Source organism: Galeopterus variegatus, unplaced genomic scaffold (genome assembly GCF_000696425.1).
Source record: "Galeopterus variegatus unplaced genomic scaffold, G_variegatus-3.0.2 Scaffold1463, whole genome shotgun sequence".
Lineage (NCBI taxonomy): Eukaryota > Metazoa > Chordata > Mammalia > Dermoptera > Cynocephalidae > Galeopterus > Galeopterus variegatus.
Window position 1 is genome coordinate 324,796 of NW_007727574.1, and position 15,630 is coordinate 340,425.

At 47.2% G+C, this 15,630-nt stretch overlaps 1 protein-coding gene across 2 annotated transcripts in view; it reads left to right on the forward strand.

Moving 5' to 3' along the window:
• The window catches only part of EVA1C (eva-1 homolog C (C. elegans)), a 68,021-nt gene that overhangs the window by 13,030 nt on the left and 39,361 nt on the right, over nt 1-15,630 (forward strand). Inside the window, exons 2-4 of one of the 2 annotated variants that reach the window (XM_008577231.1) lie at nt 2,938-3,134; nt 6,547-6,670; nt 14,597-14,749. In XM_008577231.1, coding sequence (XP_008575453.1) covers nt 3,063-3,134; nt 6,547-6,670; nt 14,597-14,749 — 349 coding nt within the window. In that variant the 5' untranslated portion in view covers nt 2,938-3,062. Of the gene's footprint in view, nt 1-2,937; nt 3,135-6,546; nt 6,671-14,596; nt 14,750-15,630 lie in introns of those variants that run through there. The other variant, XM_008577230.1, reaches the window with a different exon arrangement.

Sequence of the window (15,630 nt, forward strand, 5' to 3'; positions counted from 1 at the left end):
TTGATATTATGGGTTTGGGCAAATGTATATTGACATGTTGACACTATACATTTTATACCTTTTATATTACAACATCATGCAGAGTAGTTCCACTGCCCTAAAAATCCTCTGTGCTCCACCTGTTCATCCTTCCTTCTCCGTAACTCCTGGCAGCCAGTGCTCTTTTGGCTGTCTCCACAGCTCTGCTTCTTCCAGAATGTCATTGAGTGGGAATCATACGGTACGCAGCCTTTTCTGATCGGCTTCTTTCACTTAGTAATGTGCATTTGAAGTTCCTACATGTCTTTTTGTGGCTTGATAGCTCATTTCTTTTCAGTACTGATTAATATGCCACTGTATGGATGTGGGCATAGGTTTTGGAAAAGGGAATGGACTGAGTCTAGAGCAAGTTTTACTGTTGGAGTATCTTCTCTGTATCTGCAGTGTTAGGCTCCCCTCCCCTCTCAAAGAGCGAGGGGCCTGAAAAATCTCGCATTGGTGCATTGAGCATCTGCTCCAGAATAGGAGTATGTATGGGGGGGGGGGGGTTGGGGGCTCAGGCCACTGCACTGCACACGTATGTTTCAATGTAAGTGGTCCCACGGAGATCAAGTTCTGTCTGGTGGGGACAGGCTAGATGACAAGCAGAGTGAAGGAAGATGACGGCCCCCACACAGCAGAAGTCCTTCCTCACTCATGTAAACGCCAGTGGAGCAGCAGCTTCTCTCCCTGAGTCCAAGCCCAGGGCCCCTTCCATCTTGTGGCTCTGGGACCCCAGATCTTCATCATTTCCTTCATCAAACTAGAGTAGCACATGGTCTTTTGGACAGACCATGAACACTGAGCCAAAGTCACACTCTGAGAACTGATTTGAAGCTGCAGTCAGCTGGTCACGCTCTTGGGAATGATGGGATGACCGATGAGAAAGTTGTAATGAGGAGTGGGAAGAGAGCTCAGTATTGGGTACCAGCCTGGGTGCTTCACCCTGGTGCTGGCCTAGGGATGGCATCAGGGCAACCCTGGGCTCCATGGGGTAGGGGTGGCTCTTAACAGGGTGCTGAGATCCCATCAAGGAGGCCAGAATGTTCAGTACTCAGTGCTGTATCAGGCCGCCTGTGTGCAGGAAGTCACGGCCCCAGGGCCCCCACAGCTGAGGGGTCCCTGCCTGGCCTGGCCCGGTGCCCAGTGGGTGTGCTGTGGGACACAGATGCTGTCCCCTGACTCCCACTCCTGGGGCCTGACGTGCGTTCACCTGTGTGCAGGAAGTCACGGCCCCAGGGCCCCCACAGCTGAGGGGTCCCTGCCTGGCCTGGCCCGGTGCCCAGTAGGTGTGCTGTGGGACACAGATGCTGTCCCCTGACTCCCACTCCTGGGGCCTGACGTGCGTTCTGCTGCTTGCCTTAGTGAACTAACTCAGGGCAGCTGATTTCCTGGCCATTCTTCTGATGGTTTTCAGGGTGAGAAAAAAAGAGTTCCCGCGGGAGAGCTAAGGTCTAGACAGTGCAGGGGGAGCCTTCCCATCCTTCCTCTTCAGAACCCTCTGGATTGGGGTGTGATGGCCCCAGGGCAGACGGTCTTGGTGCCTTGGATTGTGAGTTTCCAGGAAGCCGGGCAGCTGGATTGGGTGCCTTTTGCTGAGAATTATGTTTCTGAGAGGAATTTGACCCTGAACAGGAATAACTGTGCGGGGACTGGGGGTTCTGAAGCCGCCCTCCCATAGGCCACCTCTGCTCTCTCAGAGGCCGAGGGCTGCCAAGACCGCCTCCCACGCACCTCAGCGAAAAGTCCCTGGCTCTCCTCCCAGCCGCCAACTGTTGACCTCGTGAGGTGTGAGGAGGGAGTCTGTGTTGTGGGTGAACCTTCCTTCCTCCTCTCTGAGAAACGGTCCAGGCCCTGTGCCTGCCGGGCCACCCTCAGGGCTTCTCAGAGCCCCAGGCCCCGCGTGGCTCCCCCGCTGCCCGGGAAGGGGTGAGGAGGCTGGGATGGGGGGCCTGCATTAGCTTGCTGTGGCTGCTGCAACAGATTTCCAAAACTTGGGTGGCTGACGACAACAGAAATGCATTCTCTCACAGTTCTGGAGGCAGAAGTCCAAAAGGTGTCGAGGGCTGTGGGGAAGGATCGCCTCGTGCAGCTCGGGTGGTGGCCGGCAGTCCTTGGCATGTTCCTTGGCTTGTAAACGCACCACTGCAGTCTTCATGCGGCTGTCTTCCCTCTGTCTCTCTCGTCTTCTTGTAAGAACACCAGTTGTATGGCATCATGGGCCCACCTTACTCCAGTATGACCTCCTCTTAACTAACTGTATCTGCCATAACCCTATCTCCAAACGAGGTTCTGAGGTTTCTGGTGACCATGAATGTGTGGGAGACAACATCTGCCCCACAGCCAAGCCCCACCATGCACCTTTCCCCTCCTTCCTTCCTCACGGCCTCAGAGCAGGTGCTTACACAGTGCAGGTTGCCCCGCCCGACTCTCCTCTCTCCAGGGTGAGGCAGGCCCTGGAGTGGCTTCCTGAAATAAAACGGCATCCCCTCACTCCGGGAAGGCATGGTCTCCCTAGTGGGACAGCAGATAGTGCAAGTCTCCCTCAGGGCAGGCATCTGCATGCCCAGGGGACACCCACTTCGAATTTTCTTCCAGCTTTATAAAGGGGCTTCAGGACTCCTTGGCCCCTGGCAAATCCCTCAGCACTTCCCGAAGGGGGAAGAGCCCTCTGAGCCTTACCATGGGCCATCCCAGACTGTGGTTTCTGGCCCAGACATGAAAGCTGGCACCTGCTCCTGCAGCCCCACCTCCAGGCCTGGTGTGGTGACCTTTCCACCCGAGCTGCTGGGGAGGCTCCCCACCACATCTTCCCCAACTGAACGGCCCCTCCCCAGGGGACCGATGTCATTCTGCCCCAAAACCTACGAAGGAGTGTGGATTCCTGGGCCTCCTGTAACCCAGCTGAATATTTTCCAGGTTACCTAACCAAACTCCTGCAAAACCACACTGCGTATGCCTGTGACGGGGACCATTTGAATCTACAGTGCCCTCGGCATTCTACGATAAGTGTCCAATCGGCATTTTATGGGCAAGATTACCAAATGTGTAATTCCCGGCAGCCTGCCTCCCAGAGGGAAGACAGCTTAACCTGTGTGGCACCCACCAGCTTGCAGGTATTGCCTTTCGTAGATGTGTTAAGATGATAAAATGGGTTTGACTCTTCTCTCACTCTCTCTGTACATATATTTGTGATTATACAGTTTACTCAAAGCTAACCTGATCCATGAAAATCCCAATTTATACAAATCACCAGTTTTGCAGGTGAGCTATATTTGCCCCGCCAAAGGATTCCTTATGGTAAAACAAGTCTAAATAGAATTCCTACCTATCAGAGAGCTCCCTTAGTACACTTGCAACGTGATTTATTCACAGGCATACTCCTTACTGCAGTAAAGTAAAGTACAACCATGCTGGGCTTCAGTCTCTGGGCCCACATCTCCCGTAAATACCCCAGTAGAAAAGGAAGGCTGTGGGCTCTTTAGTGGAAAACACAAGTATCTTTGAGAGGCAGACATCAGGAGTCATGGCCAACTTCCTAGAGAATATACTCAAGGAAAGGAAATATCAGTAACTGTCTTTTTTTGTGGTTTGCTTCTCCAGTTGTAGATAATCATGTTACTCTCATTTGGAGCTTTCTTGGGCAACCTCTGCTGAATTTGCCCTTCTACTGAATGGTACCAGGAATTGGGGGTGGGGACCTTAAGACATTCTCTTGTTTTGGCTGGTATATTTAGGGAAAGACTTGGTATAGGAGGAGGTCTAACTAATATTTCAATGATGGTTTTAGACTATTCATGGCTTTCAACTATCCAAGCAACTTCTACGCCACCGTCCCTGGCCCCTCAACATTTGTAATTAGTTACCCAAGATTACCAAGTCCCCTGGCCCTAGATTTTTCTTAATGCCTCCCAAGTTCCATATGAATATGTTGAGGGCAGGGTGTTTGGAGCAGATGGCAAGTTAGAAGTCAGTTTGATTTTGTCAGCCATAGGAAATGTGGTTGAAGATAAATTTCAGAGGAAGACTGAGGAGAACTAGAACAAGCTTCAATGCTATGTCGCTCTCCCCAAGGCCCAAAGAGGAGAAGCAAAAATCATATGATGATGTAAGGATTTTTCCATCTCTCACACCATCTGTGGCTTCCATTCCAAGCATTGCAGTATCTGGGTAGTCATGTGATTGGTGAAAACACCAAGCGAGCAGCCAAAAAGACTGTGTTTGGATGAGTCTCCTAGACAAGGTTTCCATACCCTGAGGAGAGACATATTTCTTCGGGAGGTGAGCAGTTACTTTCCTTGTGTGCCCCACCCTGGCAGTTCTTGCCCTCGGTGCCAGGAGCCATATCCCTGTTGGCCTGCCCCCGTTCCTTACTCAGTGGCCCTGCCCACCCATCCCTGGTGCAGACCCTCTGCTGCCCTCCTAGGTGCATAAAAAGAACATCAGCCTGTGCCAAAACGGTGGAAGGGCCTGCTCTGTGAAAGTATGAACTCCAGGTTGCTGGCATCTGAAGCACGGGCCCCATCGTCACCCTCACAGGGTGCCTGCCTCTGCCAGGTCCCCCGAGGGAAGAGAATGTTCCATAACCAGGCTGACAAGTTAGCCTTTGTGAACACAGTTCTGAGATTGTTCAGGGGGTTGCCAGAAAGCTCCCCATGCGCAGCTCTTTCATCCAGAGATCAAGAGATCCTTCACTTCGTGTCTTTTAAACTGTTCTGGGAGCCGAGGCAAGGTGCTTCCTCAGAGGGAGGTTGCTTAAGGCAGGGAGAGGACAGGTGGACATCCACACAGGAGACACAGCTGACCCAGCCCCTGACTAAGTGTCACCGGGAAGTCCCCCTCTCTGCTTGTCCAGCTCCTAACACAGTTTGGACATGGCCCTGCCTTGGGGCCCACTCTGAGTTTGTAACGGAGCCTTCCAGTGACTTCTGAGGGCTGAGTCACCTCACCATGACCCTTGGCCATGCCAGCGTACCCCAGCACCTGAAAGCTGCACCTCCTGAGGGTTCAGGGGGCTTCCTGAGTGTTCTTACTGATTGATCTACATCTGCTGGGCCCCTGAGTGATGGGTGACACTGAGTAGGGCGGACATCCTTCATGGAAATATCCCATGAGCTGCTAGGAGAACAGCAGGGGGCTTCCTGAGTGTTCTTACTGATTGATCTACATCTGCTGGGCCCCTGAGTGACGGGTGACACTGAGTAGGGCGGACATCCTTCATGGAAATATCCCATGAGCTGCTAGGAGAACATGGCCACTCAGAAAGGCTTATGAATCTACACTAAATTCAGTCCTAAAGTGATAAGTAGACTCTGGGGAACTGTTTTTTTCTGTACTTGGTGTCCTTGTTAGTGGAACCAAGTATAGGACCTCTGTTTACCACAGGCAGGGCTTGTTCTGTGGGAACCAGGAACTGGCAGAACAGTGCGAAAATGCTGGGCCTTTCTATGACTCAGCACAGGTGCCCTGTGAACGTCCACAGAGCAGATTCACTAACAAATGATGGAGTTCCCTGGAAGAAACCAGGAGAGAGAGGGATGTGAAGGAAAGCTTTTAAGCCAAATGTTCAACAGTAAGTCTGAATATTCCACTAAGAAAATTGCTCCAATAAAATAAAAATTTTTTTAAAAAGTGAAAAGAAAATTGCTCCATGAGGGAGAAGTGGGCCCATACTCTTGATCTTGGCGAGGGTGGGAATCAGCTTTTTAACTTTGATTTGTCGGCCTATGTTCGGGTCATGAGCTGGAAAGGGTTAGGGTCTCCAAGGCCTCCCCCAAATGCCAGCTCTTCTGTGGCCTGCGTAGAGCTGTTTCTGAGGCTGAGGAGCTATGACTGTCATTCCTGACTGCCCCAGCTCTCAGCTTTAAAGCCAGGGGACCCCTCCTCAAAGAGGACCTTGAAAAAGTCCCCTCCAGCATGACACTTTTTTTTGACTGTCCAGGATTCGTTTATTGTTCAGATGCCTTTCCCAAAGTGTGACAAAACAGGAGTAAATTCAGTAATGACTATCTGAAATCCAAACCAACTTAACTCTAATCAAGGATACCTTTCTTATCTATTATCACAATGATCCCATTTGCCTCCATCTCTCTTAGAAAATTCTTTCAAAAGTTAAAACACAATTAATTATACCTTATTAATTCCCTCAAAAGCAAAAAATAGTGTCCCATTTAGCATACAGCAGCTACACATTAAAAGCGCATGTATATCTTTCTTAATTGACCCGCTCTACAGCCTGACACTTGGTGCCAATCTTGCTCACGTCCCCCAGAGCCTCTGCAATGTAGTGCTTTTGCCCAAGGTGTCAGCAGTGGCACCAGCTGCGGCTGATTGGAGGCTGGTTTTCTGTCAGGCCTGGTGCTGTTGGATCAGGTTTCTTCCTTTGGGAAAGAGCAGGGAGACAGGGAACCAACCCGGCCGGGGAGGGGCATCTCTCTCTTCTCAGAGCCTAGAGCAGCCCAGGTTTGGGGTCTGGCAGACAGTATGTGTGGTTTTCAAGCCTATCCTTTTTCTACCCCTTCATTCTAGAAGGTGCTGGACGAATGCCAGAACCAGCGGGCCTGCCACCTCCTGGTCAATAGCCGTGTTTTTGGACCTGACCTTTGTCCAGGAAGCAGTAAATACCTCCTGGTCTCCTTTAAATGCCAACCTAGTAAGTAACTTCTTGCGGGGGGACAGTGTGTGGGGGGCATGGTTCCCTGTTTCATTCACTCTCCTGATGAAAATTCTCCACCTGTTGGTGTTTGTCCACCTTTGAGACTCCTGTTAATAGGAATGTCAGGGCCCCATCCTGCCCCATTTTTTAGAGTGTGTGTGCACACATGTGTGCATGTTCTTACAAATGCCTGCATTTTATAAATCCTTCCCAATAGTTAAAATTCGGGTGTACCAATGCTAAAAATATCCAGGGAAGCGAGAGACTGCAGTTGCTTTTCCTCACAAATGTGGAGCTAGTTCTGCACTTCACAGGCAGTATTGCTATGAGGCTGAGCCAGTCCAAGGGCTGCCTGGTTTTCCTTGAGGGCCAGCGGTGCCATTGCCACCTGAACTCACTGCTTCGAATCTTTCAGAACTAGTTCTCCCACTCTCACCAGCAGTGGGGGCTCCTTTATCCATGTGTGTTCCCAAGGATGACAAGAGAGGACATGGCCGGAGCCATCTCTCTGATTCTGATTCTTGCCCTTTTCTCCTTGACTTTCACCATTTGTTTTAATCCATTTTCTGTTACTTATAACCAAATACCTGAAACTGTAATTTATAAAGAAATAAAATTTATTTCTTACAGTTTGGAGGCTGGGAAGTCAACAGTTCAGGGAACACGTCTGGTGAGGGCCTTCTTGGTGGTGGCTCTACAGCAGTGTGGGGTGTCACTTGGCAGATGGCTGAGCCAGAGGACTAATCCCCACACTTGCTGCCCTTTTAAAGCCGTTAGAACCATGCCCATGATGACCACCCATTAAATCATCAATGGATTAATCCTTTCACAAGAGTACAGTCTTCACAATCTAATCACCTTTTAACAGCCCCACCTGTCAATTACCATAATAGGATTTCCCACTCTCTTAACACTGTTGCGGTGGTGATTAAGTTTCCAATATATGAACCTTTGGAGGACACATTTAACCCATAGCACCAGTTCTAATGGACATCCGTTTTGTGATTAACCCATTGCCAGCCAAAAATAATCACTCTTCAGTGAGCGGGTCACCCTTCCATATGCAGAGGGTCTGCCTGGGAGAAACATAGGTAATTGCAGCATTAGAGGTTCTTGAACAACTTGTTGAAAAGAAATAATACCAAGAACATTTAACCAAACGGGTCACCCTTCCATATGCAGAGGGTCTGCCTGGGAGAAACATAGGTAATTACAGCATTAGAGGTTCTTGAACAACTTGTTGAAAAGAAATAATACCAAGAACATTTAACCAAAACATAAGGAATAATAATTTTTAAAATCCCCCCCTGCTACCCCAACACAAATGTTTTGACTTTTTGCATTTTGTTCTCTCGGTTCCTGGCCTGAGCCCAGCATTCCCTGGTAGCCTGGGTGCTAGGGGTGGGGAGGCATCGGCCACACGAGTACCAGGGTCTCGGCTGCATATGGATCCTTTCAGCTTCTCCCAAACCTTCTTTAGGGCCCAGAACCTTGGAAATGCCCCTTGGCTCTGTCCTAATACCATGTGTGCAAACTCACACTCACAGTCACATACACATTCATATGTGCGTGCACACACTATCATACACAACATGCACAACAGACACTCACACGTACACGTTATCCCACACACACTATCACACCCTTATACCCAATTATGTACACTCACACATACAAACTACCACACACATACCTGCTCCTACATACTCACATGTACACACAATCACGAATACCCACAAGCAGGCCCGAACATTCTAGAACAGCCTGACCTCCCTTGGTGAGCCCCCTTCCCCCAGCATTCTCATCAGCTCCTGCCTCCGTCAACAGATGCAGCAAAATCACTTCAAGATCTCTGNTTTACCCCCAGTCCCCTCCTTCCGTGGTGACAAAGAATACCCCTGTAATAAGCTGCCCTTGTTCAAAACATTAACCATAGGAGAATCTAGGTGGTGGGAATATGACTGCTTATCATGATATTCTTTCATATTTTCTACACATTTGAAATGTTTCATGATAAAAAGTCAGGAAAAACAGCCTGTAAGAGAAGTCAAATGGCCCTTGTGAAATTGGCAGAACCTTGGATAAGCCTGTGCTAGGCCACAACCTCATTACGATGGTTTGTGGTTTAGTCTGTTTATTAATCTCATTTCAGCAAATGATTATTAAGCACCTACTGTGTGCAGGTGTTGGTCCAGATTGGATAGGAAGAGAGCTTACATCTCACAGAGGCTTCCTGAACGGTGCTTCTATATCAGCAGCCCTTCCACAGCAGATCCCAACATTCCTCTGTCCAAAGAGCATTTACTGAGATCTTCATATAGCCGGTTCCTTCTCATCATTTAGGTTCCAGCCCAGATAGCACGTTTCCAGAGAGACCTTCTCTGTCCAAAATAAATCTAAAGAAAATCCCTCCCCTATACCCGCCATTCCTCTTTTCCGCACCAGCCTATTTTGTTTTCCTCGCAGCAGCATTACCGTTTGGATTTACCTTGTTTATTTGTGACTTGTATATTACTTATGCACACCCCCCATCAGAATGTAGGCATCATGAGGGCAGGAACTCTGTGTTGCTCACCATTGTAACGCACAACCAGTAGGTGCTCACTACGTTTTTATGGAATAAATATTCACCTAGCAGGGGCCAGGTGCTGTGATTGGTGCTGGGGAAACACAGGTGAGCACATCCTAAGTCACCAGATCTCACAGTCTAGCGGGAGCCTGACATTCACTGCAGAATCACACAGATCTGCACAGGATTCCTAGTGGGCTCAGGGCTTTGTGGAGGTGTACCGTGTAGGTAACTCATAGGAGGACTGACCTCACAGGGGCTCAATGGAAGCTTTTCCGAGCAAGTGATGATGGAGCTGAGAACTACTGGGGCGGGTGGGGGGAGGACACAGATAGCACGCTCCATGCAGAAGCATGTGGCTGGAGGGCGCAGGTGCACAGGTGTAGCAGGTGCAGGGGGTGGGAGCACTTAAGCCAAGGCAGCAAGGGAGAGCACGAGCCAGAGAGCCGGAGTAGGATCCAGGGCTCTCATGGCCAGAAAGGAGTTTGGAGTCTATCAGTAGGGCAGCATTTCAGCAGGGAGGGTGCTATGATAAGGTTGTAAAGCCCCCTCCAGCTGCTCGTGGAGAACAGATTAGGGGGCTGAGCCCTTGTGTAACCTAGATACAGGCAACCCAAGGCATTGCAGTTTGGGATAGGGAGGTGAGATTGTCTCCACCACCCCCTGCCTCTCTTTCTGCAGCCCTCCCACTTCCTGAGGTTCTTCCCGCGCACCCCCACCCTCATTCCCCCACAACTTCCAGTTCCAGCCCCACACAACACTTTGGCTCTTCAAAAGCTCACTGCTGCAGCCACTGGTGTGTGGAGCCGGCTCCAACCACCAGAACCAATGATGCACATCTCTTCCTAGCTGTGCCTGGGGCCTGTGAAATCTGCCCTGGTGGGAGGATTTACACCGGGGAAGTTGCATAGCTACAAACCAAGTTTTATTTGTTTGTTTTTTTGGAGAGCTATTTTACCAGCAAACCTCACTAGAACCTTCTTTTTCCTAGTGTGCACCATGCTTCCCATCCCCCCACCCCCCTTCCAAATCTCATCCCTTCACGGAATTTTGGTTGCAGCAAGGCTTTGGATTTAGGCAGATGTGGATTCGTATCCCCTTCAGCTGCTGTATGATCTTGGGCAGTGTAGAGATACTTTCTGAGGCTCCAGGACTCAGTTTGAAAGGAAGACAATCCCCCTTCGGCAGAGGGCTGTTGTGAAGACTGTAAAACTCCAGTGTTGCGTGTGAAATGCTTAGCCCAGGACCTGTCATGGAGCTGAGCTCAGTAATTGGTAGCTGTTATTCCAATAAGCAGATTAGAGTAATTCTTGCTAAAGATGTGAATGACCAAAAGGCAGTGATATACTCAGGGTGGAGGCAGGGGGAGAGAGGTGTGGTCTGCCCTGAGTGCAGGTAATAGCAGTGTGCATTGTCTGTAAAAACACAACAAAAGTGACTAAAATCTGTCTGCATTTTAATATCACCATGCACTGTTAATTGTAAGCAATGTCAGTAATAAAATACTCCCATCATGGAAGACCTTAACCCCCATTCACCTTTGAAAGGCCACTGCTGATATGCAAATGTATATTATTAAAGAGAAATTGAATGACCCACACAGCTCTCTAATTGGTATAATTAGGAGGGAGAATTTTGTTGCTGGTGTCCTTTAAGCAGAGTCTGCTTCTACCTTCCCAGGCTCCTGTCACTCTCTCCCATCTAAACCCGAGGAGTGTTGGCAACTTACTTTTGGAAGGCTGCCCACACCTTCTCTAATCTGAGACCATTTGAGAACTCTAACTGGGCTCTAAAACAAATTCTAGTCCTCTAAGAAAAATAGCAATTATTTTAGTAATCCTGTTGTTTTTTAGAACCCAGAAATGTCACTCTTAGGTGACAGTGAATTAGCACATTCCCAAGGAGCCGAGTGACTCAACAGAGGTAACCCCGAGGTTGCAATGTGACACGCCACATGTCCCCTCTGTCCCAGGAGATGGTTTGCCCACAGTCTGGGGACAGAATCACTGGAGACCTCAGATGCAGGTATTGTGTTACTCTGGGAGGGTTTTGCTGGCATCGAGGCCACCTCTAATGAATGGGCTTTAATAAATCAAAGAGATGTGGCTAATAAGTGCATTCCATGTGCCTTAAAAAAAAATCTCTTCTAATTTTTAAAAATTCTGATTTAAAAAAAGCTATTTCTGTTAAAAAAAAAAAAGTTTGCAGTTTGCTGAGCTAAAGCTTGATTTTGTCCTGCCTCTCCCGTCCTCCTTTTGGACAAGCAGTGGAAGGCATTCTTAACATTTTTTGGTATTCTCCTAGTTGGAAGGGTGCTTTAGCTCTTTTGGTGTGTCTTCCTGTGCCCTCTTTTCTGCATCAAAGGCCATCCTTCACTCTGGGCCTTTGAAGTCAGACAAAATTTCGGTGTTGCTGGGATTTAGCACTGAAAAACTCATGCCAATGCTGGATGTGACTCACCAAAAAGAATCAAACCCTCTGAAGTCCAGGTCAGATTTAGTGTTCTTCTTATTTAGAAAAAAAAAAAAAAAACTTTTCTTGGCTCTAAGTGTAAGCTGTTATACTAAGATTCCAGTTAGTGGGTGAGGAGTCTTCTCAGCATTTACTTGGTCATCTTTTTAATTTTCCCTGCTCGTGGTGGTCCTTCATGTGTATTAAACTACTAGAGGATAGGGATTTTGTGAGTATCTGCTTCTGGTTTCTGCTCCAAGCCTTTCATGAATCTTGAATGTTCCCATCATCATGTATTAAAAGACAGTGCCAAGGTTTACCAGCCCCGAAGCAGTGGTAATCTTGAGATCCTGAAGTTTTCTTTCCTGTAGTCTCACTGCTGCTGCTTTGTTTTTCATAGAAAGTTAAGGGAATTTACAAGTTATAGAAAGGTGTAGTTTATATTTGGAAATTTTTTTTTCATGTTATAAGTTTGGAGCTTAAGCATTGTTGCTTCCAGAATACACAGATCCAGCCAGCCACCATAGCCCTAATGTGTACTGTGTGAGCTTCAGGTGGGAGCTGTCAAGTTGTTTTGATTGCAACCCATAATAAGAAAAACCTTTTACATTTTGGTGCAACATAACACATGGTCACACACAAATAGCTAGTTAGGAAACGTAAGTACTAATGATGTACGGTCGAGCTAGGCATCTATAATTAACATTAATTTACTGCATGTTATCAAATGGCTAATCGGATATCCTCAACACAAAGAAACATTTTGTAATGATGAATATATTAGTTACCCCAATGTGATCATCACACATCTTACACAGGTATTGATATTCAACTCTACCCCACAAATATGTAAAATCAGTTACATTTCAATAAAAAAATTTTTTAATTAAAAAAACCCACATAGTTACATATATTACATACACACAACTGAAAAAAAATTTTTTTTATTTACAAAACCAGTATTTATCCTTTCTTTATGTGATGGCCTTTGATGTTTTCTACTCTATTCTTTATTTTTTAAAATTGCTGGTCACAACTCACTAAATTGATTTCAAGACTCATAAATGGGCCTTAAATCACAATTTGGAAAACTTTGGCTTAAGGTCTATCATGGACCTGGATTGGATGTGCAGGACCCAGTCTGCACATCCAATCCAGGAAAGAAAAGTGAAAGGAAAACATGAGAGAATGATAGAAATTAAAGCCTAGACGAGGGGCTGGTTTTTCTTCCCTCTGGACATAGTTTACCCTCCCAGGCCAGCCTGTGACAACCTGAGCTGCTCTTGTCATTTAACTTTTGTTTGCTGTTAACTCCCAGACGAGACACAAAAGATGAAAGATGCACTTGTCTGCTAGGTAGTTGCCATTTCAAAGTAGGAAAACCTAGGGTGGGGGTGATAGAGTGGGGCTAACATTTTTCCATGATTTTTCTTTACAAAATATTGGGGGCAGCAGGGAGAAGTCATATGCAAATAAATGACCATGATTCCCTTCATATTTTGCTTTGCTTTTATTTTGCAAAGTTTAAGATACATGACAGGCTAGAAGATTTTCTAACATGTAAGAGACAAAAGTTAGCATCCAGAATATGTGAATCACTCCAGCAAATAATTTCTAAAAATCCAACACACAACGTGCAAGGGGTATGAGAAAAGGGCTAATATGAGAGTTAAATTCATTGATACATTTAAAGCTCTTAGAACAGGGCCTAATTAAGAGGATGTGCTCAATGAATATTGGTTATTATTATTTAAAAAAATCTTTATTGAGGCATAATTTACATAGCTTAAAATTCACCTGTTTTAAATGTACAATTTGATGATTTTTAGTAAAGTTACTGAGTTGCGCATGCATGACCACAGTTCAGCTGTAGAACATTCCCATCGCCTCAGAAATTTCTCCCGATCCCACCCCCAGTCCCAGGCCGCTACTAACTGCATTCTGCTCCATAGGTTTGCCTCTTCTGCATATTTCATATGAACAGAATTATACCATAAGTGGTCTTTTGTGTCTGGAGTATTAACTACTATTACTTTTAAAAATGAAGTCATTATTAAACTTTTTTATGGATTGAATGGTTTGGGGGTACGCACTTTAAAAAATCATAAACTATGTTTTCTTCAGCAGTGCATTTATAATGTCAGCTCTCTGACATTGCAAAGAAAGATTTTACTATAGCAGATTAAACAAGCAAACAAACTTTTTCCTAAATTCTTTGGGAACAAAGTATGACCTGGTTCAGATCATCCTAACCTAGAATGTACCATCATCAGCCTGAGGTTCAGGTTCTATTATTCCTGGGTCACAGATTTGGGACAGAATTTTCATACTTCTCTAAAGAGGGATTGTTTTTGCCCCTTTCCTAGCAAAGGAAATAATTTGCTTTTATGTCATCTCTCCTTTTAGTACTTAAATAGGGAAGCTATTTGTGGAGTCAGTGGTGAGGCTTAACTGGGCTCTTTCCAGAGGTTTAATGTTTCCATCAGGTAGCTTCTGGTCTTTACCTGTGTGGATTCCAAGCCAACATTTGAGAAAAGGCTCTTTTCAATTAAGGAATACGTGACCTCAAGTGGGAAGAAAGAGAAACTTCCATGATGTCCAGGCCCTTCGCAGGACCTAACCCAGCATACATCGCCTCCTTCACCCTGACGTCTCCCTTCTGATTGCACTGTTGTATAATTCTTGGGGTCTTTGTGCTTAGGGACAGATTGCTTCCCTCCCCCTTCCTGCAGAGGGCTTTGTTTTCCAGGGCTGGAGACTCCCTGGGCAGGCAGGGTCATTCCAACTGTCCCCTTCTCAGGGTGCGGCCCTGGCGGGGGGGTGAGTGGCATGGACTTGGACAGTGCTCCCCGATTCCCTCTGAGGGAAGCTGATGGTGCCGCCAATGTTTGTTTCTGTTTCAGATGAATTAAAAAACAAAACCGTGTGTGAGGACCAGGAGCTGAAACTGCACTGCCACGAATCCAAGTTTCTCAACATCTACTCTGCAACCTACGGCAGGAGGATCCAGGAAAGGGACGTCTGCTCCTCAGAAGCACAGTGGCTGCCCCCGTTTGGTATGTATTTTTATATGGCTATAATTAGGGTGGGTGGATTAGGGACCTGGCTCCACAAGGAAGGAAGCCAGGCCAGTGGCCAATAACTGGATTAGAGGGAAAGTCAAGTGCAGGGAAAAACAGTAGTACCATGGGTGGGCTTCTTTCTGCCCCGCATCCCTGAATCTGTCAGTGGTCCAGTCATTCCACACTGAGTAGTTATTGAGCACCTGCTGTATGCAGAGCCCTTTTCTAGGCATGGAGGAGTCATCTGTGACCAACACAGAGTCTTCACCCTCATGGGGTTGACTTTCAGCAGTGGACAGAGAGGCAGTGATAAAATAATGAAAGAGCAAATATGTCATATGTCAAGTGCAGATAAATGATAAGGAAAAAAGCACATAGGGAAGGGAGGTAGAGAAGGCCGGGCGTGTGCTGCAGAGAAGTGCAGTTTTATGGAGTGATCGGCATGCTGAGCAGAGACTGGGAGGAGGTGAGGGAGTGAACATGCAGATGCCTGAGGATGAGTGTCCAGGAAGAGAGAAGAGCCAGTTCCAGACACTGAGGCTGGATGTTAGCCAGGGTGTTCCGTGTTGACAAGAGCTCAGCAAGATGTTCTTGGAAGTCTGCAGTTTGGAGCTGAAAGATGATGGGCATAATATGGGCCTCCTGGCCTCGCCTGTCAAAGTCAGCCTGTGTTCTGAGAAATAGAACCAATAGGATATAGACATACATGTAGATATGGAGAGAGAGAAAGATTTTTTTTTTTTTTTTTTTTTGTCTTTTGTCTTTTTCCGTGTCCGGCAACGGATCGCAACCCTCAGTGTTGCCCCCGTACCGGACCGGGGACCGGCAACGGGATTGCAACCCTCGGCGTTGCTCCCGCGCCTCGCTCAGCCAGT